The sequence below is a fragment of the Sapajus apella genome, unplaced genomic scaffold, assembly GCF_009761245.1.
Source record: "Sapajus apella isolate SASKATOON/1434 unplaced genomic scaffold, GSC_monkey_1.0 scaffold48, whole genome shotgun sequence".
NCBI lineage: Eukaryota > Metazoa > Chordata > Mammalia > Primates > Cebidae > Sapajus > Sapajus apella.
In genome coordinates, this window is record NW_022436988.1 from 15,009,550 (window position 1) to 15,034,431 (window position 24,882).

At 51.3% G+C, this 24,882-nt stretch overlaps 2 protein-coding genes across 3 annotated transcripts in view; both read right to left on the reverse strand.

Moving 5' to 3' along the window:
- AXIN2 (axin 2) overlaps positions 1-5,259 on the reverse strand; it is a 33,315-nt gene extending 28,056 nt beyond the window's left edge. For both annotated transcript variants that reach the window (XM_032242013.1, XM_032242014.1), the window contains exons 1-2: positions 5,061-5,259; positions 1,368-2,299 (exon numbers count right to left, since the gene is read on the reverse strand). In XM_032242013.1, the coding sequence (XP_032097904.1) occupies positions 1,368-2,182 (815 nt within the window). In that variant the 5' untranslated portion in view covers positions 2,183-2,299; positions 5,061-5,259. The remainder of the gene's footprint in view (positions 1-1,367; positions 2,300-5,060) is intronic.
- CEP112 (centrosomal protein 112) overlaps positions 2,219-24,882 on the reverse strand; it is a 641,834-nt gene continuing 619,170 nt past the window's right edge. The window contains exon 28 of the transcript XR_004257837.1: positions 2,219-2,299. The gene's annotated coding sequence lies outside the window, so the exon portion shown is untranslated. The remainder of the gene's footprint in view (positions 2,300-24,882) is intronic.

Here is a 24,882-nt window from a genome sequence, read left to right on the forward strand (position 1 = left end):
ATAAAGATGCCCAAACAATTCCCTGGGACCCTGTGCTTCCTTGCAAAAGTCAACCTCGTTCCACTTACGTGTGGACCAGATGTCTGAGTAAAACTGGTTCCCAAGCCATAAGTGCGCCCCCTGGTGGTTGAAGAATAAGCCCTTCCCCTCCTCACCAGCAGTCAACTCGCCCCTAAATCCTGGCCTGCTAGGCTCAGACCTGGCTACCCCGAGTGGCTCCAGATCAACCATCTGGTGCCCACCTCTCTTCCTGCTGCTGGAAACTAGAGACCACACCCTACAGAGAAAGGGAAATCCAGAGGCAGCTATCAGATCGCATCCTGGGCCCCTAACACACAGAGAAATCCACACAGACAACAAGATAAACCCTTCAGATAGCAGTTAAGTGAAGTCCCATTCCCTGTCCTGTCATAAACCATACCCCAGAATTAAGAGGCTCATTCTCTTTTTGGATACTTGGAAATGGGGAGAAGGGAAGAAAACAGAAAAACTCATTCTAACAAGAGGTCTCAAGTTGCCTCCAAAGGTCAAGAATCTTAAGACTTGGCCATTCTGCAAAGAACTATTTGTCTTTGAAGCCTCAAAGTACTCCAGAGCCCCAGTACTCCCGGGCCAAGATCTCTTCTCCATCAGCACTAACAAAATAATCAACTGAAGTCTGCCCCTCGGACTCATGCGCATTTAAAACCTGGATTAATATACCAGCAGGCTCTAAAGCCAAGAGTCCTTCATTTCGGAAAATCACAGGACCTTCCCTAGTTAGAGGCCTTTTTTGCTGGGTAAATATCTACTTCTACAAAGGGAACCACAAGCTCAGTTAAGCCAATTGCTGGTTCTTATCTTAACAGAAAAGTTCAAAAAAACAAAAAAAAACCCACTTACCCCTCGATGGGTGCACACGTTATTTCCTGCGCCTCCACCACAACCCAGCTGCCTCCCTAGCCACATTAATTCCACCATCTACTGATTAGTGGTGAAGTGACCCCTTCCAAAACCGGTGCTTAGTGGATCTGGTGACTCAGAGGCATCAAAAGCTGCTCGCTCGCGCGCTCTCTCTCTCTCTCTCAACCCCTTCTGAGACACTAGCCTGGGATAATAAGTAACCCACATTAGTATATACTGCTTGCCACTGTTTGATGTCAGCACTGAAAGACTGCAGGTATTTAGTTGTGTGTGCATCACTCTTCCCCTCTTTAAACAACAAAAAGCAAGATCAAAAAGGGTTCACGGCCAGCAGTCCCAGCTCTCAACAGACCTCTGTCAGTCTCTGCAGCACACCCATCCATCCATCCACCGGACTTAACGCAAAACATCTGCAAAGTCCACGTCAACAGCCCACCCGTCCCACCAGCCCATCCAAGTCTTACCTGTATCCACTGTCAACTGTTTCCGTGGACCTCACACTTGCTGTCGCCCTCAGAGTTTTGCTGGACAAGCCAACCACAGTTGGCGAAAGTTTGCACTTGAAGTCGGCACAAGTCCACTCCTCTTCTTCGTTCAAGGTGGGGAGATAGCCACACACGACCTTTAGGCTCCCCAGTCCCCCGTTACTCATGTAAGCTGTGTTTTCTCCCCCACTCCTCACATATTCGAGGTATATATCAGAAGTCAAAAACATCTGGTAGGCATTTTCCTCCATCACCGACTGGATCTCGGTCTGCGCCTGGTCAAACATGATGGAATCAATCTGCTGCTTCTTGATGCCATCTCTTATGTAGGTCTTGGTGGCAGGTTTCAGCTGCTTGGAGACAATGCTGTTGTTCTCAATGTACCTTTTGTAGATCGCTTTGGCTACTCGTAAAGTTTTGGTATCCTTCAGGTTCATCTGCCTGAATCCATTGCAGGCAAACCAGAAGTCTAAGGTATCCACGCATTTCTCCCTCTCCAGGAAAGTCCGGAAGAGGTAAGCACCGTCTTGATCGCCCAACAAGGAGTGCAAGGACTTGGTCCACCTGGTCAGAGGGGAATCAGGGGATGCTCGCCCCTCCGGCTCCCCTAGCCCATCTTCGTTGCGCCTGGTGTTGGAAGAGACAGGCATGGGTTTGGTGACCTGGCTCTTGCCCACCCCTGGCTGACACGGTGGGGTCTCCCCTTCTTCCCCTGGCACTGGGGGCCGCGGGGCATCCTCACGGAAGCTGCTGCTGGGGTCCGGGAGGCGAGTCACCAACACAGCACTACTCATGGTGAGGGAGCTCTTCCCACTGAGTTTGGGAATTTTTTCTTCTTCCAGTTCCTCTCAGCAATCGGCGTGGTCTGTCTGTCTCTCTCAAGTCAGCAGGGGCTCATCTGAGCCTCCTCTCTGGAAAGAAAAGGAAGGGGGGAGGTGGGAAGAGAGAAAAGGGTATTGATCTAATCAAAACCAGATCTACCCAACATCAAAGCAAGAAAGTAAACAGGCTTTTCAACTCCTCAAATTTAAATCAAGCAACCCAGCTATCTGTGAGGTGCTCATCTAAAGTATCAGACGCTGCTTTTCAAAGGCGAAATCTGAGCTCCCTGCACACTTTTCGGGGCTGGGGATGGGAGGGAGCTGCTGGGAAAGAGGAGGGGAAGGTGAGTGGAGGGCAACGGCTGGGGGCGGCAGGGGGACACCAGAGGTGTAAGACACAACCTTCCAAAAACCCACTCCGCCAGGGCGCACGCTGGGTAGCTCACCCCAGCCTCGCCTCCCCTCCCCCGAAACCATCAACTCCAAAGAGGCGCACTCCCAGCCGCTAGGCTGTGTGCAGGTGAAACCAATTTCGGTAAATTTCCCCACTCGGTTCTGCACAGATAAACCCGAGCTCCAAACATGCCCTTCCCCGGCATCTGGTTCCCATTCTCCCCACCCACCCGCTCCCTCTGCGCTCCCTCTTCCCACTCCTTAAAAATTCAGAAGATCCTCGTCCGAGAGAAGCCCGCCCAACACAGTCGGACTGGGCTCCCGGACTCTCAGATTCAGCACGCAAACGCCCCCTTCCCCAACTCAGATGTGACTGTTCGCTGCGCGCCCCCTACCCCCGCCAAGAATACAGCTCAGTCAACACCTCTGTCTTCCCTGACCTCCCCCAAATCAGAAGCCAACTCACTCAGTGGAGACTTTGATCTTCAAACTTTGCTAAAGAGCTGAGAAGGCTCGGAACAGTCGCCCCCGTGCCCCTAACCCACCTCCTGGAGCCGCGAAACCTACAAAACTGGATCACAAGCCGTCTCACGCCACCACTGCCTGTGCCAAGAATCCCAAACTCTACTGATCTCAAGCCTATCTTTTTTTCCAAAAGAAAAGTCTTATCTAACCAATAAACAGGCTGCTTTGCCTAGCACGGAAAGGATCAAACTAGGAAGGGTAGGAGCGGACCGGGGAACGGGGCACAACCCCGGGCGAGGAGCCAGTGACCCCGGGTCTGGGATGGGTGCGCGCTGACCCTAGCCGGAGCCCCGAGCCGCGGGGCTGGGCACCGCGGACCACGGAGTAGTGGAGCTGCCGTGAGCACTGCACTACTCGGGCGGTGGGGAGGTGGGGCAGCCCCGTTACCTGGAAGACGAAGGCCTCCGAGGCCGGGCTCTCACGTCCTCCGAAACCCCCCGGCCCGGTCCCCCAGCTCAAATGCAACTGAACGCCTCCAGAGCCCCGGCGGGCACACCTCGGGGTCGGAGCCCCGGGACGCGCCAGCAGCGCCCCGAACCCGGGCGGGGGGGTCAGTCCCTGGCGCCGCCGCTCGTAGAGGCGTCCGCAGAAAAAGCACAGAAAGCAGCAGCCTAGTCCAGAAATGGCGACGCGCGGAGTCTCTGCCTCTCCGCAAAAGGGGCCGGGGCGGCCAGGGGCGCGGGGCCCGGGCGGGGAGGAGGAACGCTAGGGACGCGAGGGACGCGAGGGACGCGGGCGCCACGGACTAGGGCCGGTCCTGCGCGCAGACTGAGCCTCCGCCAGCGCCGTGGGCCCCTTAGCTCGGACCCGCGGCAGGGAGGGGAGAAGGGGAGGGGGGAGAGAAGTAGGAGGAGAGGATGGCGCGGGGGAGAGGCGGGGGGCGGGGGAGGGCAAGCGGGGGGCGCCGCCACCCTTTCATCCCACCTCCCAAAGGCACTCCAGCACGCACTCACACACCGACTCACATCCATAACCGCGAGAGCGACGCGACCCCCGGGAGGGCTCGGCCCCCTCTCCGCCCCCGCCACTGCCGCCACTCGGAGTAGTCTCCTCTCCGGGCCCCCGGCCAACCCGGTCCCCGCGCTGGAGAGGGGGCTCCGGCGGAGGGCGCGCGGGGCTACCGGGCCAAGCCCCCCCGGAGTGCTAGGCGCCGGGTCTATCGCTCCCCTCCGCGCCGGCCCCGAGCGCGCCCCAAAATAGCCGGCCTGCCAACTTCAAAGGGCCGCCCCGCACATCAAAGCGCGCGGGCCGCCTGGCCGCGGCGGCCTCGACACTCACCATTGATCCGCGCGCGCGCTCCGCGACGAGAACTCGCAGGCGCCCCGGGCAGGGGCCTGGCCCCGGCCCCCGGCTCGGCTCGCGGCAGCAGCCCCGGGCCCCCCCGGGCCGGCCGCGGCGTCGGGGAACATGGGGAGTCACGCGGCGGGAGAGGGGGTGCGGGAAACCACAATCCTGGGATCAGAGCGAGAGCCACCGGCCGCGGAGGGGGAGCAGCGCGCCCCGCCGCCCCTTTTATGCAAAAGACCCGAGCGGGCCTCAGCCCCCGCGGCGGCCGCCCCCGGCCCCAGCGGCCCCCGCCCGGCCCGGCTTTCAACGCAGGTCCTGTTTCCACAGTCACTCGGCGCACCAAATGTCCTCCGGGCGCTTCCAACAAAAACTGCGCTGTGGATTTAACTGTGCACTTCAAAGGCGCGAGCCGAGCGCACGGTCCTGAAAGGGAGGTACTCGCCGGCCGCGCCCCGGGCCGCCCCCTGCAGCCCAGCCGCCGCTCCGCAGGGCCGCCCGGCCCGCGCCCCCCTCCAGGTCCGGCCTCCGCCCGGCCGGGCCCCCTCCCGCCCCCCGCGCCCACGCCGCGGCTCGGCGCGACCTCGCCCCCTGTCCGAGGGGGGCTTTCTTTGAAGCGGCTCCGCTGGGGCCGAGCCTCCACCCCCACCTTTTACAGCAGGGCCTTCGGCGGGCGCCGCGGCCGCCGGGCGGCCCCGAAATCCATCGCTCTGAGGGGTTATTTTTATTTCCCGGCTCTCGGGCTGTTACTGAGTTGCCAGGACCTTATCAAAGCGCAGCCGGCTCCAGCCGACTCCCCCGGGCCGGGCTCGCGGAGCCAGTGATCCCGCCGCGCCAATCACAGCCGCGCTCGGCCGGCCCGCGCCGCCCGCCTTAAAGGGACAGCGCCCCGCGCCCGCCCCGGCCCGCCCCCGCCGCACGCTCCGCTCCCGCGTTAACCCTTCCCCGGCCTCTCCTCCGCCCCCTGCCAGCACCCCGAGGCCCCGTGGGCGTTCTCAACCCGAGTTCTGATTTCTTCTTTCAAGTTCTCCGGCCTCTTTGCTCCCGCCTCCTCCCGTTGCCTGCCCTCGCCCTCCCCGGCTCTGGAATGCAACAGTTTCTTGTAGCATTATGGCCATCGCAAGAACTGCAAGCAAGCACAATTTTTTTTTTTTTTTTCCTATCATCAAACACTTTTCTACCTCTATTCAAGTTTCCCTGGGAATCTGGGCTTGGAGGACTTTGCAAAGGGAGTTCCGGCCCTGGGGTCGGCTGGCCCGCCGTCCTAGGGCGGACTCGTGCCCAGCCGCTGGAGGCATGTGCATGCCTGTGCGCGCTGGTGCACGTGCATCTATCTGAGTTCGGGTAAATATAGGACTGCAGTTGGTGGATGAATTGCGCTTGTGCATGTGTGAAGGTGGGGTGTGAATCTGCCCGTACAGACCTGAGTGCTGACACCAGTTAGGAATCACACTTCTGCCCTTAAGACCTAAGTCCAGCTTCCCAACCTGCTGGCCACCAGACTCTCACAGCGGCACACCTTGGCCATTTCTCCCAAACAACTGCATACCCGTTACTCTTCCCAAGTCCCATGTCCTGCCATATGTTACATATTAAACCGACATGAAATATCTTTTTCCCCCCTCCAAACGTCAAGACATGCCGTTTTAATGTATCAAAAACTGCTCACCCCATTGTCACCTTTGAATTTCTCCCACATTTCCCCAAAAACGTTTATAAGGCACACACAACCTTCTCTTCTCCCTTAAAATGAGGAAATATGCTACAAACCCAGAACATTATGTATTTATTCATCTGCTGCTATAGAATGATGCCTCGTGTTATAAGCGAATAATTAACTTTTCTTCCTTTTAAAAAACATAAAGGAGCCGGGCGCGGTGGTTCAAGCCTGTAATCCCAGCACTTTGGGAGGCTGAGGCGGGTGGATCACGAGTTCAAGAGATCAAGACCATCCTGGTCAACATGGTGAAACCCCGTCTCTACTAAAAATACAGAAAATTAGCTGGGCATGGTGGCGCGTGCCTGTAATCCCAGCTACTCAGGAGGTTGAGGCAGGAGAATTGCCTGAACCCAGGAGTCTCAGCACTTTGGGAGACCGAAGCGGGCAGATCACCTGAGGTCTGGAGTTCAAGACCAGCGTGGTCAACATGGTGAAACCTCGTCTCTACTAAAAATACAAAAATCAGCCAGGTGTGGTGGTGTGCACCTGTAATCCCAACTACTTGGCAGGAGAATCACTTGAATCCAGGAGGTGAAGGGTGCAGTGAGCCGAGGTCACGCCACCACACTTCAGGCTGGGCGACAGAGTGAGACTCCATCTCAAAAAATATAAATGATAAATAAATAAAGGTGTGAACCAAAGAGATCCAAAAACTGAGAGACAGACTGGCCTCGGAGCTGTGCAAAGCTCTGACTCTCCGACTTCATGGATGACAAGCCCTTTTAAATGCTGAGATGGACTGTCATTGGGCCTTCAAAACTAAAACATGCAAGAATTGTGGCTCTATCTAGGTTTCCATAGAGAAAGAGAAGGAAGAGGCCGGGCATGATGGCTCACCCCTGTAATCTCAGCACTTTGGGAGGCCAAGGCAGGCGGATCACCAGAGGTCAGGAGTTAGAGACCAGCCTGGTCAATACAGTGAATCCCAGTTTCTACTAAAAATACAAAAATTAGCCTGGTGTGGTGTTGCACACCTGTAGTCCCAGCAACTTGGGAGGCTGAGGCAGGAGGTTCGATCCCAGGAGGTTGAGGATGCAGTAAGTCTGGGTGACAAAGCAAGACTCCACCTCAAAAGAAAGAAAGAAAAGAAAAGGAGGATCCGCCACCCATGCTCTGCTGGAACGGGGCAGGTGGCAGGACTATGCTCCATCTGCTCTCAGCCTAAGGAGCTGTGACAAGGGACGAGAAAGCTCTCAGGGCCATGCTGCTGGACTCTGGCTCCTGGGTGCCATGACAGGTGGCAGCTCCTCCCCAAAACCTGCCTCTTGGTGCCCATGGTCTGCCCCTCCAGGCTCTTCACTCTAGGCAGCCAGGTTGGCATAAACACAGCAGTCCCAGCTCTGAAATGTGGCCCTCAAGCCAGCCAGGAAGGCCAGGGAAAGAGTGTGGCCAGATGACTCATCTTTGCCTTCGGACAACTGCTGGTGTGAGGAAACCAGTGGGCTCTAAAAGCCCTGGCCTGCTAGAATTCTGGGCGGTCAGTGACCCATGGCCCCTCTTAGCCACCAGCTCTGAGCTGGCCTGCCGAACCCAGGGCCAAGAACACACCCACCCCGTTTGGCCACCCCAGGAGAGCCAGGAGTAAAACTGTCACTGTGGTTCCAGGGAGTCTTTAGGCCACAGAGGGTGTTATTACTGGAACAAAAGTGTAGACAGACGGGTATGGATTGCCATAGAAGTGTCTACCATATAAACAACAGTAAAGGCGCACACGTGCATGAGCACAAACACACACACACACGCGTGCACACACACACACACACACACACACGGGGGTGGGGGAAAGATAGAAAAATCAAAACATCTAAAATCAAAATAAACAATGTTCAGAAAAAAGAGGTTTTCAAAAAGGAAGTGGAAACGTGGTCTTCATGGGTGGTTTTCCTCTCCTCCCAGTTGTCCCCACTGACCCATCACTGCCTCCCGCAACCAGCCCTCATCACTGTAGGCTAAGTTTTAACCAAAGGACTACCTCATTGTCCCATGGCTGAGGCCACAGCAAGTGGGGACTGGGCCTGGGACCCAGGACTGGGCCTGGGCCCGGTTTGGTTTAGATCTTCTCAGTCAATAACTCCTCTGAGGGCCGGGAGCAGTGGCTTACGCCTGTAATCCCAGCACTTTGGGAGGCCGAGGCAGGAGGATCACCTGAGGTCAGGGGTTCAAGACCAGCCTGACCAACATGGAGAAATCCTGTCTCTACTAAAAATACAAAATTAGCCGGACGTGGTGGCACATGTCTATGATCCCAACTACTTGGGAGGCCAAGGCAGGAGAATCATTTGAACCTGGGAGGCAGAGACTGCAGTGAGCCGAGATCGTACCATTGCACTCCAGCCTGGGCAATAAGAGTGAAACTCCGGCTCCAAAAAAATAAATAAATAAATAAAATAACTCCTCTGAGAGCATGGTTTCCAGAACAGGTGCTCGGGTCACCTTAGGCCAATGACTCCCTCCACCATTACCCCGGCCTGTCCCCTTTCCTACAGCTTTATATCTGGTGGGACAGTTCCCTCCCAGCAGGAAGCTCGCCCAAGTGCTGGAAAGCCCTCTCTCTAGGCTCTGAGTCTCTGACGACTTGTTGATAATATTTCTAGAGGAGAATCCAAAGTCCTGTGCTTATACCAGCCCCTTTCTCAAGATAGCACAGTTTTCCATTTTCCCCTTCTCCCTGGCAGCAGCGCTATCATGTGACTTGTTGTAATCCTGCACGGTTGCCTGGAAACTGGAAAGCAAGGTGATGGATTTCTGCACATGCTCACTCACCCCCCGCTCCACCTTTAAAGAAAAACTCTGCAGAAGATAAACAGTCCACTTTGCCTAAGTGCAGACAAGTTTAATAAAGCAGAGAGTGATTCTTTGCTTGAATTATGTACTGGGCTGAAATCCTAGAGTCCCAGAAAACAAGGACTAAGGGCTCCCTGAAAGGCATCTGGCCAAATCTCTGACCTTTAGTCAGTCCTACAAAAACCACTGTGGAGGGGAAGTCACACCAGCTGGGACTTCAGAGGAGCTGAGACCCAGGACATTGTGCTCTCAGATTCAGTAACTTTGTCTTTTATTCCTTTGGAAAACTGCCACCTTAGACAATGTACCTTTGTTTGGGGAGGCAGGTGTAGGGACACAGGTAACCTTTCCTAAGACTGGAGGTTACCTACCCACGCTGAGTTTCCATTTGTTCACCTGTAGAGTGGAGGAAATCTCCTCAGCAAAGGCTCCTGTGAGCCTGAGCAATAAGATCAATGCCTGGCACAGAGCTGGACACATAGTTATAATAGATGTTCAGAACACGGTGGTTATTTTTGTAGAGTAACCCTGTTCCCTCAATAGCCGGTTACCTGTTCTGGGAAGAAACTCCCCATCTCCAAAGCAAAGATACCCTCCACTGGGAGTGACAGCCTGGGGAAGTGCGACCCCAGGAAGCGGACCACAGTGGGGCCTAAAAAAGGGCAAAGGAGGCTGTGCCTTGCTACCATCTTTCTTTTTCTTTCTTTCTTTCTATTTTTTTTTTTTTTTTTTTTTTGAGATGGTGTTTCGCTCTTGTTGTCCAGGCTGGAATGCAATGGCGTGATCTCGGCTCACCACAACCTCCACCTCCCGGCTTCAAGAGACTCTCTTGCCTCAGCCTCCTGAGTAGCTGGGATTGCAGGCATGCGCCACCACTCCCAGCTAACTTTGTATTTTTAGGAGAGATGGGGTTTCTCCATGTTGGTCAAGCTGGTCTCAAACTCCCGACCTCAGATGATCCACCAGCCTTGGCCTCCCAAAGTGCTGGGATTACAGGCGTGAGCCACCACGCCTGGCCACTTGCTGTCATCGTTCAAGGACAATCCTATCCAGTATGCAAAAAGAAATAAGGCCAGGGGCTGTTCAAATGTTATCTAATCCAACCCTTCATGTAAGAAATCAGACAAATTAAGCAAAGAGATGAGATTTCCTGAAGATCACTTGCCCACATCAGAGCTGAGCTGGAACTTCTGAGGGGTCCTGACTCCTGGACCAGCCTCTTTTTTCTACATATCACAGTGAGGAGATCCAGGGTGGGGCTGGCTGAGATGGGGTGGGGGTGTGGGGGTGTGGGGGTGTGGGGGTGGTGGGGGGTAGGGGGTGGGGGGGTAGGGGGTGGGGGTTGCCCAGGGGGGTTGGGGTTTGCCCATCTGGAGATCTTGACTTTTACAGCAGGACTAATACATACAATTGGGATACTTTCCTAAAAGAATCACAACAGCTTCTGCCTTGAAATCCCTCTGAAGCACGCTTCATGCAACCCCTATCTGTAGGTAGGTTGCCTTGACTCTACCAGCTGGGCTACCCACAGCCTGATCTGGGACAGTTCGTCCCATGTCTCATAGAGTGGCAGCCGTTTCCATGTGCATCTCAGTGAAGTTGATCCACCTGAGGGGGAATGGACCTACTTCCTCTCCCCTTTGCAGAGGAGGGATTCAGAATGCCAAGGTGGAGATTTGAAGTCACGAGGGAAACAGTAAGGTTTCCCTAAGAAATCCCATCTTAAGGCTGGGTGTGGTGGCTCACGCCTGTAATCCCAGCACTTTGGGAGGCCAAGGTAGGCAGATCACCTGAGGTCAAGAGTTCAGATCACCTGCAGTCAGGCGTTCAAGACCAGCCTGGCCAACATGGCGAACCCCAGCACTACTAAAAATACACAAATTAAGGCTGAGTGCAGGGCTCATGCCTATAATCCCAGCACTTTGGGAGGCTGAGATAGGTGGATCACCTGAGGTTGGGAGTTCCAGACCAGCCTGACCAACATGGAGAAACCCAGTGTCTACTAAAAATACAAAAATTAGCCAGGCATGGTAGCGCATGTCTGTAATCTCAGCTACTCAGAAGGCTGAGGCAGGAGGATCACCTGAACCCAGGAGGTGGAGGTTGCGGTGAGCTGAAATTGTGCCATCGCACTCCAGTCTGGGTAACAAGAGTGAAACTGGGTCTCAAAAACAAAAAATTAGCTGAGTGTGGTGGCAGGTACCTGTAATCCCAGCTACTCGGGAGGCTGAGGCAGGAGAATTGCTTGAACCTGGGAGGCAGAGGTTGCAGTGAGCCAAGATAGCGCCACTGCACTCCAGCCTGGGCAACAGAGCAAGACTCTGTCTCAAAAATTAAAAAAAAAAAAAAAAAACATAATACTTTATTATTTCATTTTTTGAAGAAACATGAGACTTTTTGGACATGATTCACTCATGTTACCCAGGCTGGAGTGTAATGGCGCGATCTCGGCTCACCGCAACCTCCGCCTCCTGGGTTCAGGCAATTCTCCTGCCTCAGCCTCCTGAGTAGCTGGGATTACAGGCACACACCACCATGCCCAGCTAATTTTTTGTATTTTTAGTGGAGACGGGGTTTCCCCATGTTGACCAGGATGGTCTCGATCTCTTGACCTTGCGATCCACCCGCCTCGGCCTCCCAAAGTGCTGGGATTACAGGCTTGAGCCACCGTGCCCGGCCTCTACTTTATTCTTGCATGTCCGGTTGTTTCTTGGTTTGCTTTGAGCATTTCTCCACGCTGGCCGATTGCTTTCCCTGGAAGATCTAAAGGATTGGCCATGGTGGGCATGAGGCTCGGCAGAATCCCAGGCTGCCCCAGAACACCTGGAGAGCCTCTAGATTTTGCTTCATGTTGAAGAAACTTCCTTCCATCAAATGGCCAATGTGCTGCTTTATTACAGAACTCGTCAGTGCTGTTAGCCATACCCTCATCTCTTACCTGACCTGTTTCCATGCGCTCAGGGACTACCACACGGCTGTCTACACTGCCTTACCTCTCCCTGCCTCCTCAAGCCACCCTAGTCTCTCTCCTCCTCCAAAACCATTCCCAGTCTGGTAAAAGACATCCTAATGGTTAAGTTAAATGAGTCCATTTTGATCTGTACCTGGCTTGGTTTCTCTGCGGCTCTCTCCTTTCTCAGTTCCTCTCTCAGGTATCCAACAGGACACCTCTTCCTCCTCCACCCCTGTCTCCCTGGGCTCCTTCTTCAGGGATTGTCCTGAACAGTTTTCTGGGCAGTCTCCTGCCCCACCCATAGCTTCAAATGCTGCTCTCTAGAGATCAGGGCCTCCCAAAGCTGTAACCCTGGCCTCCCATGATCCTCCTCCTCATTCTTCATCACATTTTAATAGGCTGACCACAGTCACCTCCAGCTTAATACACTTACATCAGAACCTATTTTGTCCCTCCCCAAAACCAGCCATCCTTCTTGTGCAGTGACCTCACCATTTCCAGTTGCCTGTTAGAAATCTGGGCCATGGGCTAGGTGCAGTGGCTCACATCTGTAATCCCAGCACTTTGGGAGGCTGAAGCGGGCAGATCACAAGGTCAGGAGTTTGAGACCAGCCTGGCCAGTATGGTGAAACCTCATCTCTACTAAAACTACAACAATTAGCCAGGCATGGTGGTACATGCTTATAGTCCCAGCTACTCGGGAGGCTGAGGCAGGGGAACTGCTTGAACCAAGTAGGTGGAGGTTGCAGTGAGCTGAGATTGTGCCACTGCACTGCAGCCTGGTGACAGAGCGGCACTCCATCTCAAAAGAAAAGAAAAGAAAAGAAACCTGGGCCACGTCTAGACTCTGCCCTCTCCCTCAAATACCTCCATTCATTCGCCCGCACTGTTGATTCTGCCTCTAAAAAATCTCCCATCATCACCCCCACTCCCCAAATCCACAACCGCTACCACGGCTCTTACCAGGAGCAGCCAAATGTTCTAATGATGCCTCACGCCTATGGTTTATAGCCCCGGCCCCAGACCCCCTTACACAGTGCTGCCATGGTGAAGATTGGGCACTGCAAGGTCAAGCTCGTCATTCCCCTGCTTCAGATCCTCCCCGGTTGCATAGAACAAACCTTCAGGAGAAGGCCCAGAACCCTTTGTGTGGTGCACAGATGGCCAGCCCAGGCCCTTCTCCAAGCTCTCTGTTTCTTTTCTTTCTTTTCTTTTTTCTTTTTTTTTTTTTTTGAGACAGTCTCACTCTTGTTGCCCAGGCTGGAGTGCAGTGGCCCAATCTCGGCTCACTGCAACCTCCACCTCCTCAGCTCAAGCGTTTCTCCTGCCTCAGCCTCCGAGTAGCTGGGCCTACAGGCACGCGCCACCATACCCAGCTAATTTTTGTATTCTTAGAAGAGATGGGGCCGGGCGCGGTGGCTCAAGCCTGTAATCCCAGCACTGTGGGAGGCCGAGGCGGGTGGATCACGAGGTCAAGAGATCGAGACCATCCTGGTCAACATGGTGAAACCCCGTCTCTACTAAAAATACAAAAAATTAGCTGGGCATGGTGGCGCGTGCCTGTAATCCCAGCGACTCAGGAGGCTGGGGCAGGAGAATTGCCTGAACCCGGGAGACGGAGGTTGCGGTGAGCCGAGATCGCGCCATTGCACTCCAGCCTGGGTAACAAGAGCGAAACTCCGTCTCAAAAAAAAAAAAAAAAAAAGAAGAGATGGGTTTCACCATGGTGGCTAGGCTGGTCTTGAACTCCTGACCTCAGGTGATCCACTCGCCTTGGCTTCCCAAAGTGTTAGGATTACAGGCATGCGCTACCATGTCCAGCCCTCCAGCTGTATTTCTGGCTGACACCCCCTTGTCCCCACCTTACGCATGGTGGCTTGCCTCTCCTTTTCCTCCCTGTCTGACTGCCCTCCCTCTGCCACTTCTTCAGTCCTCTCCCACCTCATCCCCCCAGACCAGGCTAAAGCTTGTCCTCCTACTCCTGCCCGGCATCTGGGGTTCACCTCTAGCAAAACACTTCTCTGTCCCACCCACCCAACCATGAAGACTCTGAAGACAGGGACCCTCTTTTGTGAAACTTGTGTCCCTTGAACTAGATCATGGGAAGGAGGGACCTGGAAGATATTTAACAGCTGGTGAAACCTGTGCACCGGCCCATCAGAACTGATGCCAGCCTAGAGTCTGGAACACAGTCTTGGAAACCTCCTGCCAGAGTCAAGCCGATGGTCACTGGAGCTGTGGTTGGCATCCTGTAAGTTAGGCCCCAATGATTCCTCCTTCCTGGTTCTTCCCTCCCCTTGAGCATGGGTGACACTTGACTCTCCTCTAACAAATAGAATATGGCTGATGCGACAGCACATCCATTCCACATTAGGCTATAGAAAGGCTGCGATTTCTATCTTAGGTGCTTTCCCTAGGATCCTGAGGCATCCCTGTTGAGGGACCCCTGTGATGAGGGACAAGCCCTGCCACCAACCCAGTGATCTCAGAAGCCAAACGCCACCCAGGCAAGCCTTGACACGATGCAGCTCCAGCTGCTGGCCTGCTGGTAGCCTCACAGAAATCTCAAGGAGGCTGCACCCGGCTAAGCCATGTCCAGATTCTGGACCCACAGATGAAGATGCATCCTCTGGGGAGGTCAGTGGTGAAAACAGTCCTGTTGATAAGATTTCACCCTGTTGGCTAACATTGCTAATGGTAAGAACTCAGTTGCAAGACATACAGGTTGTGAATCTTTTCTACATTTTATTTTATTTTTATGTTTTCTTTTTTTGAGACAGAGTTGCTGGGCGCGGTGGCTCAAGCCTGTAATCCCAGCACTTTGGGAGGCTGAGGCAGGTGGATCACGAGGTCAAGAGATCGAGACCATCCTGGTCAACATGGTGAAACCCCGTCTCTACTAAAAATACAAAAAATTAGCTAGGCATGGTGGCGCGTGCCTGTAATCCCAGCTACTCAGGAGGTTGAGGCAGGAGAATTGCCTGAGCCCAGGAGGTGGAGGTTGCGGTGAGCCGAGATGGTGCCATTGCACTCCAGCCTGGGTAACAAGAGTGAAACTCTGTCTCCAAAAAAAAAAAAAGAGACAGAGTCTCACTCTGTTGCCCAGGCTGGAGTGCAATGATGCCATCTCAGCTCCCTGCAATCTCTGCCTCTCAGGTTCAGGTGAATCTCCTGCCTCCGCCTCCTGAGTAGCTGCAAATATAGGCGTGCACCACCATGCCTGGCTAATTTATGTATTTTTAGTAGAGATGGGTTTTCACTGTGTTGGCCAGGCTGGTCTCACACTCCTGACCTCAAGGGATCAATCAGCCTTGGCCTTCCAAAGTGCTGGGATTACAGGTGTGAGGTATCGCACCTGGCCCTTTTCTGTGCTTTATGAAATGTACATCCTGCACATGTATCCTGGAACTTAAAATGGTTGATAGTCAGTGATGACAAGCTGCAGGCAATAATTATTACATATTTGGGACAGGCGCGGTGGCTCACACCTGTAATTCCAGCACCTTGAGAGGCCGAGGCGGGTGGATCACCTAAGGTCAGGAGTTAGAGACCAGCCTGGCCAACATGGTGAAACCTTATCTCTGCTAAAAATACAAAAAAATTAGCCGGGCATGGAGTGGGCACCTGTAATCCCAGCTACTCTGGAGGCTGAGGCAGGAGAATCACTTGAACCTGGGAGGCGGAGGTTGCAGTGAGCCGAGATGGTGCCATTGCACTCCAGCCTGGGTGACAAGAGTGAGACTTCATCTAAAAATTAACTAATTAATTAATAAAAAATAATTATCACATATTTGAAGTTCTTCAGAGGTTACTGGAAATTCTATTGAAATATATCAAAATTATCCTGATAGATTAAGAAAGAAATGTCAAATCATTTTGAGATTTTACTTAGTTACAGAGTAGAGACATCAGATCACACTCAAAAACAATATTTGCTTTGCTGCCACCCTTTTCTTCCCAAATGGAAAGAACCTATTGGTCTAGGAGGTAAACGTGTATTGTCCTTGCTAACTATTGCATTCAAATTAGAAAGAAATGAATCTTCCTCATGGAGCGACTAGGAACCTGGGAGAAAGAGGCTGATAAGAGTATCGTGTCACTTAAATGTGGTGGCAAAATTAGTGGGGGCATGGGATAATTCTATGCATGGTGATGGCTTTTAAAAAGCAAATCTCCGAGTCCTTGTCACTGAATTTAGATGGGAAGTGGTGGGGGCGGGTGGTGGGGGGGCAGGGATTGGCGGTGAGGATTCCTGAATGATATGGCTCAGAAAGGCTTTGAAGAAGTCTTGTTATTTGATGACCCTTTTAATGACAGTGTGCCCTGAGGGGATGCTCTCTAAACAAACTAGGAGAAATTGTCTATAAATCAGTATGGTTGAACGTTAATAGCTTTCTTAGCAAAAACATTGCTATCACAAACAATAAAATGTATAGATTGAGCCTCACCTCCTGGTAGTCACACTCTCTTGGTAAATACTCTTGCTGATAACTGTAGAGCATAGAAAAAGATACAATAATTATTGAAACTAGAAAATCTATCTTGATAACTTCAATGAATCACCCAAACACCTAAGGGATGTTAGGAAAAAAACAATTGGTTAGGCACAGTGGTGCCTGCCTGTAATCCCATCACTTTGGGAGGCTGAGGCAGGGTGGGTCGCTGGAGCCCAGGGGTTCAAGACCAGCCTGGGCAAAAAATGGTGAAACTCCATCTCTATAAAAATACAAAAATCAGCTGAGGGAGGTAAGGGGAGGGAGAGCCTTAGGATAAATAGCTAATGCACGCTGGGCTTAATACCTAAGTGATGGGTTGATAGGTGCAGCAAATCACCATGTCACACGTTTACCTATATCACAAACCTGCACATCCTGCACATGTATCCTGGAACTTAAAATAAAATTAGTCGGGTGTGGCGGCACACACTTGTAATCTCAACTACTGGGGAGGAGTGTGGGGGGGGCAGGGTCGAGGTAGGAGGATTGATTGAGCCCAGTAGTTTGAGGCTGCAGTGAGCCGAGATTGCACCACTGCACTCTAGCCTGAGACAGAGTGAGATCTTGTCTCCCTAAAAAATAAAAAATAAGAAAAGAGAAGAAAAGAAAAAGAGGCGGGCGCGGTGGCTCATACCTGTAATCTGAGCACTTTGGGAGGCTGAGGCGTGTGGATCACAAGGTCAGGAGATCGAGACCATCCTGGTCAACATGGTGAAACCCTGACTCTACTAAAAATACAAAAAAATTATTCAGGTGTGGTGGCATGCACCTGTAATCCCAGCTACTCCGGAGGCTGAGGCAGGAGAATCACTTGAACCCATGAGGCGGAGGTTGTCATGAGCTGAGATTGTGTCACTGCACTTCAGGCTGGGTGACAGAGCAAGACTCCGTCAAGAAAGAGAAAGAAAGAGAGGAAAGAAGGGAGGGAGGGAGGGAGGGAGGGAAGAAAAGAAAAGAGAGAGAAAAGAAAGAAAGAGAGAGAGAGAGACAGAGAGAAGGGAGGGAGGGAGGGAGGAAGGAAGGAAAGAAGGAAGGAAAGAAAGAAAAAGAAGAAAGAAAGGAAGAAAGATGCAGTGAAAAACAAGTATTGAGGTAGCCCAGCTTTACAGATAAGATAGACTGGAGCAAGCCATGCCCCCAGCTCCCACAGGTCAAGCAGAGTCAGGTTAGGTGACAAAGCTGACGATATTGTTCCCTGCCCCCCCCTGCACTGAAACAAATCATTCTTTTTGCATACTGCCTTGTTTCCAAGAAGATCAATTTGTTAAATGCATTCATCTGTCTACCTTTGTATAACTTTTCACAGGAATCCATTGGTTCACAAAGCAGAAAATGATCAAGACCTGGTGGCTTGACATTGGGGTCAGAAAATACGGTCACAGAGAATAGAGGGCAGGGAGAAGGGGCTCCATCTGCATCCTCTCTTCTACTCCAAGGTCAGAGAGGAGCCAGATCAACTTGCAAGAGCACAGAGGGGTGAAAGGCAAGTGCCAGACTCGGCCTGCCCAGGGAAGGAGGAGGGGGAGGCAGGGTCACTGTCTGCAGAGCATGCCCTTGGGGAGACCCCCAGCTGTAGAACAGCTTCCCAAGGTCAAGACCAAGAAAAGCGCCAGAGCCACCCGGGAAGGGCGTTTGGGGCGGCGTGCAGTGGCTTTAGGGCTTCACCCATTTCCGATCGCGTCGGCAGCCACCCACTTTGCTCGGGTCCAACAGCGGCTCCAGCCAAACTTGGCTGATCTGTAACAGACCTGGCCCTCCCCCACTCCAGTCCCATCCCTTGAACTTTGACCTTTTCTCCTCAACAAAAGCCACCTTCCTTCCTTTCTCCTGCTGTCCCCAGGAGGTGTCCTGCTGTGAATTTCCCTGTGAAAAGGCATCAACCTTAAACTCTACAAGACAATAGAGGCAGTTGTGCCTGAGAACTTGGGGCTGGGTCTTTTCTCTGGAAGCCAAGTAAAGCAGGCACCCAAGGCAGTGGGCGCTGAGCCCCAAAGTGAAACCCAAGGCAGGCTCTCTGTCCTCTGCAGCCCCCAATCTGAGGGAGGGTGGGAAGAAGACACCCATAACCCCCATTTTTGTGTGTGTGTGTGTGTGTGTGTGCGCGCGCGCGCCAGGTGATCGGCAGGAGAGGTGAGACAGACTACGATGGGACTGGAAAGACAGAGGCTGTGGGCAGCTGGGAAGCACCTGCAAAGGTCCCAGGCAGGAGGAGGCTCTGCTGTTTTTTTTTCTTTCTTTTTTTTGAGACAGAGTCTCACTCTGTCACCCAGGCTGGAGTGCAGTGGCGCTATTTCAGCTCACTGCAACCTCCACCTCCCTGGTTCAAGCAATTCCCTTGCCTCAGCCTCCCGAGTAGCTGGAATTACAGGTACACGCTACCAAGGTCGGCCAATTTTTTTGCATTTTTAGTAAAGACAGGGCTTCACCATGTTGGCCAGACTGGTCTCGAATTCCTGACCTCAGGCAATCTGCCCGCCTCGGCCTCCCAAAGTGCTGGGATTACAGGCATGAGCCACCACACCCAGCCGAAGGTCTGCCTTTTCCAGAAACTCATAGATATTGAGAATCAGGGAGAGCAGAGAGGAAGAAAGGTGAGGTGGGGCAGACTGGCTGAGGCTGGCTGGGCAGAGCACTGTGGGCGGCAGGAAGGAGGTGCTTTCTTTATCCCAAAGTGTCTGGATGAGTCAGGGGAGTGTGGCTCAATGGTTCAACACAGAGGCTCTGGAAGGGGATGGTCCTGCCTCCTATGGAGAGTCTGTCATTTCTCTGTGCCTTGGTTTCCCCAAGTGTATAATGGAAGAAATGGCAGTGCCTGTCTGGAGGGTTGTTGGGAGGATTAAATGAAGAAGTGATGCAGCCGGGCGTGGTGGCTCATGCCTGCAATCCCAGCACTTTGTGAGGCCAAGGTGGGCAGATCACGTGGGGTCAGGAGTTCAAGACCAGCCTGGCCAACATGGTGAAAACCCGACTCTAACAAAAAATACAAAAATTAGCCAGGAATGGTGGTGTGTGCCTATAGTCCCAGCTAGTTGGGAGGCTGAGGCAGGAGAATCACTTGAACCCAGGAGCAGGAGGCTGCAGTGAGCCACTGCACTTCAGTCTGGGTGACAGAGTGGGACCCTGTCTCAAAAAAAAGAAGAAAGAAAAGAAAAGAAGAGAAGAGAAGTAATGCAGTAAAGTGGTTAGAACTCCCCTGATGCCCAGGGAATACCTGGTAAGGGTTAGACATCTTTGGAAAAAACCAAAAGAGAACAACCTGGCCGAGGGCCCTGCTCCCCTGGCTAGGGAGGTCCTTACAAGTTATTGGGCTCTTGAAGATCTCCTCCTTTCCCTATAAAGTGGGAATAAAATATGACAGATTTAAGGTGAGGTTTGAATGGAAACAGTCTAGCTAGTACATTTAGTTTCTGAAAGATGTAAGTGCTCAGCTTTCTGGCACAAATGGCTTCCCAAGGCCCTTAAAGGTCTTGGTGCAGGTTTAATCTTTTCATTGCTCACTGCCAGTCTTCAGGTAGGGGTAGGGGCTGCAGCCAGCTGACCCCTGGTGAGTCTCCATCAGAATGTGCCCACTCTCATGCTCAAGTCTTGCTGTGATGACAGTGGGGACTTCCAGGTACTTGCAAATGGTCAAGTGTTCTTTGACTTGAGGAGCCCTGAACCGTGTATAGCATCACAGCCTCCACCCTTGCTAGGTTCCCCCATCACCATGACTCCCCCAGGCCTTTCTCAGGTGCCAAAAGCTGTATTGATGCATTGATGGATTTTATAATTCTTTATATTTATGTATTTATTTATTTTTTAGACAGAGTTTCACTCTTGTTGCCCAGGCTGGAGTGCAATGGTGAGATCTCAGCTCGCTGTAACCTCTGCCTCCTGGATTCAAGCGATTCTCCTGCCTCAGCCTCCTGAGTAGCTGGGACTACAGGCATGTGCTTCCGTGCCCGGATAATTTTTGTATTTTTAGTAGAGATTCACCATGTTGACCAGGCTGGTCTTGAACTGATCTCAGGTGATTCACCCGCCTCTGCCTCCCAAGGTGCTGGCATTATAGGCAGGAACCACGTCTGGCCTTGTTTCATAATTCTTGTTCCTCCTCCCAGGAGCTGTAAGGTGGGCCCTAGGGGGCGGGGCTAGGAAAGCCAGAGTGCCCATCCGCAGGCCCTGCTCATCCCCCAAACATTCGCACAGCGCCCCTTTCTCTCCATCTTCCATAGTGCTTTCCATAATTGGCAACAGATACACACCGCAGCATGTTGGGTCTCTTAATAATTTTTTTTTGAGACAGGGTCTCACTCTGTCACCCAGGCTGGGGAGCAGTGGCGCAATCTTGGCTCACTGCAACCTCCGCCTCCTGGGTTCAAGCGATCTCCTGCCTCAGCCTCCCAACTAGCTGGGACTATAGGCACGTACCACCATCCCTGGCTAAGTTTTGTATTTGTAGTAGAGACAGGGTTTCACCATGTTGGTCAGGCTGGTCTTGAACTCCTGACCTCAGGTGATCCACCTGCCTCAGCCTCCCAAAGTGCTGGGATTACAGGCGTGAGCCACCTCGCCCGGCTCTTTTAAGAATTTTGTAAGGACTGAGGTGTGATCACCAAGTTCCTGAGGCCTTCCTTCTGCACCTTTGATGACTGCTTTGTAAATCCCGCAAGAAGTTCTGTTTCATCCATTCTTTTGGGTGTAGATTCCATTCCTCATTCATGTTCTGCATCAGAAAAAGTCTTATTCAAAGGAAGCCCTTGGGGCCAGTGTTAGGATGGCCACAGACATGTCACACCTCCCAGCCACGGTGCATTTTCTGCTGCTGACCAGGCGTTTCTAAAGCAGAGGCAGTATGGCAGGTATGGGCATGTTTTCCTGAAGAGTGGGTGTGTCTCACCCACAAACGAGGCCTCTGAGTAACTTTGAGATATGCTAATTGTGATATCTTGGTGTTACTGTATCATCGGAGCAACCCCCAGGTGGGTGGGAGGTGTTTAAAAGATGGCAGTCAGCCAGGTGTGGTGGCTTACGCCTGTAATCCCAGCACTTTGGGAGGCCAAGGTGGGCGGATTACGATGTCAAGAGATGGAGGCCATCCTGGCCAACATAGTGAAACCGGGCAGTAGATTCCCTGTGGCTGGTGCCAGGCCAGTCTGCAAGGGTCTGTGAGAGCACCTGACTAGACCACGAAGCCGTATTTACAGGATACTAAAATAAAAAATTAGCTGGACATGGTGGCACGTGCTTGGAGTCCCAGCTCCTCGGGAGGCTGAGGCAGGAGAATTGCTTGAACCCAGGAGGCGGAGGCTACAGTAAGCCTAGATGATGCCACTGCACTCCAGCCTGGTACCTGTCGAAAGAGGGAGACTCTGTCTTATAAAAAAATAAAAAATAAAAAAAAAGGAGAGAGAGATCCAAGATGGCTGATCACTAGCAGCTCGGGATTGCAGCTCCCACTGAAAGAGCAGAGAACGAGAGGACGCCACACTTTCAGATCAATTTTAGTTGCTCACACACCAGGAGATTCCCAGCGGAGGAGCCCCACCTGTCGCCAGCGTGACTCTTGAGGCCGGTGAGGCGGTTTTGCCGCTGCCTTGGTGTGGCGGTTCTTGGTGCAGAGTCAGAAAAGCACCATCAATCTTAAAGCCGCTGTTTTGGCCGGAGCAGTGGGTTGCTCAGATTCTAGCGCCGGGAATCAACAAGTTGGACGTCCATTCAGAAACCCAACTATAAAGACGGTAATTATAAAGACCACAGATGGATAAATCTATAACGAAGGGAAGAAAACAGCCTAAAAAGGCTGAGAATACCCAAACTCAGAACGCCTCTCCCTCTACAGGGGATCACAGTTCCTCATCAGAAACAGAACAAGGCCTGATGGAGAAAGACTGTGTTCCATTAGCAGAAGCTGGCTTTAAAAAGTGGATGATAAGAAACTTCTGGGAATTAAAAGAACTTGTTCTAACCCAATGCAAAGAAACTAAGAACTTTGAAAAAAGGTTTGACGAAATGTTAACAAGAATACACAACTTAGAGAGGAATATAAGTGAATTAATGGAGCTGAAAAATACAACACGAGAATTTTGCGAACTATGCACAAGTTTTAACAGCCGAATTGATCAAGTAGAAGAAAAGATATCAGAGGTCGAAGACCAACTTCATGAAATAAAACAAAAAGACAAGATTAGAGAAAAAAGGATAAAAAAGAACGAGCAAAGTCTCCAAGAAATATGGGACTATGTGAAAAGACCTAATCTACGTTTGATAGGTGTACCTGAATGTGACGAAGAGAATCAATCCAAGCTGGAAAATACGCTTCAGGATATTATTCAGGAAAACTTTCCCAACCTAGCAAGGCAGGACAATATTCAACTCCAGGAAATACAGAGAACACCACAAAAATATTCCTCAAGAAGGCCAACCTCAAGGCACATAATTGCCAGATTCACCAGGGTTGAAATGAAAGAGAAAATACTGAGGGCAGCCAGAGAGAAAGGTCAGGTTACCCATAAAGGGAAGCCCATCAGACTCAGAGCAGATCTCTCAGTAGAAACCCTACAAGCCAGAAGAGAGTGGGGGCCAATATTCAACATCCTTAAAGAAAAAAACTTTCAACCCAGAATTTTACATCCAGCCAAACTAAGCTTCATAAGCGAAGGAAAAATAAAATCTTTTGTGAACAAGCAAGCACTCAGAGATTTCATCACCACCAGGCCTGCTTTACAAGAGCTTCTGAAAGAACCACTACAAATAGAAAGGAACAACTAGTATCAGCCTTTCTAAAAAATACCAAAAAATAAAGAACATCAACATATTTAAGAAATTGCATCAACTAATGGGCAAAACAGCCAGCTAACATTAAATGACAGTATCAAACACACATATATTGTTATTAATTTTAAATTTAAATCGACTAAATCCCCCAATCCAAAGACACAGACAGGCAAAAAAAAGCCAAGACCCATTGGTATGCTACATCCAGATCCATCTCACATGCAAGGATACATAAAGACTCAAAACAAAGGGATGGTGAAAAATTTACCAACCAAATGGAGAGCTAAAATAAATAAATAGAAAGCAGGAGTTGCAATTTTTGCTGATAAAATAGATTTCAAAGCAATAAAGATCAAAAGAAGCAAAGAAAGATATTACATAAAGATAAAAGGATCAATGTAACAAGAAGAGCTAAAGATCCTAAACATATATGCACCCAATACAGAAATACCCAGATATATAAGACTTACAAAGAGACTTGGACCCCCACACAATAATAGCGGGAGACTTCAACATCAATATTAGATAGATCAATGAGACAGAATGTTAACATCGATATCCAGGACTTGAACTCAGATCTGGAACAAGTAGACTTAATTAACATTCATAGAACTCTCCACTTTAAATACACAAAATATACACTCTTATCAGTACTACATCACATGTATTTACAGGTTTAAATGAAATATTGGTTGGCTGCTTGTTAATTATTTTATTCCCTCATTTTTTTTTATGTCTCTATCATTAAACACAATTACAGGCATACCCAGTTTTAGACTGCATTCTAGCCCGGGCAATAAAGCAACACCCCTGTTCTCTCTCCCTCTTCCTCTTCCTCTTTCTTCCTTTCCTGTATTCTTTTTCTTTTTTTTTTTTTTAAATTCTTTTTCTTCCTTTCTCTCGAAAAAAAAAAAGAAAGAAAAAAAATAGAAAAAAAAAAAATAAAAAAAATAAAAAAAAAGATGGCTATCAGGACCACGCCCTCCTATTGACTCAACATTTCTACAACTTCCAGTTCATGCCCAGCCTCTGCGCCCTTTACCCTTACTGGGCTGTCTGTCCTCTTGCCATGCCTGACACCGGTCTCCACATCCTGGAGGCTCCTTGCCCTGGGTTCCCAAGGCTCTCTTGCCAGAGCCTCATCAAAGAACACTGAAGGTGTGTGCAAACCCACTGATGTCTCCCTTTGTCTCTGAGGCCAGCACAGTGCCCAGCATAGAGGGCATTTAGTGTTGAAAGGAGATAAGAAGGGAGGCAGAGAAGGAAACATGAGCTTGTTCATTCTGAAAGTATTTGACTTTGATAGCGTGTGTGGCTGTATCTGCGTTACTGACAGCCATCAGTTTTCAGATTATGTTTCCTTCTCTAGGTGTTGGGGGGGACTGGTGGCAGTGAGGGAGGCTGAATGGCCTTACGAGGTGCAGGGGACCTAGCAGAGGGATTCTTAGACTTGTCTTCCTGCTGCTGGAGGAACATTTGAGGGCAGAAGAGGGTCAGGACAGAATTTATGTGGTTTTCCAGCCAGACTGTCCATGCTTGGCCTTGCCCTCTTCAGTAAAGTGAACGAAGTTCCAAGGGCTTGGGGACAGAGCTTGATGGGCACTTCCCTTCACTGACTGTATCTTTCCACCACCCTTCTTGGGGCAATTCTGTTTTACCCTTTATTGGGCAGCCTGGTGGGCTGTGTCCTTCTCTGCTGGCTCTGGTTAGGGGCATGCTTGCCCTCCACCCCTCCCGTTCCCATGGTGGAGTAGGGACCCCT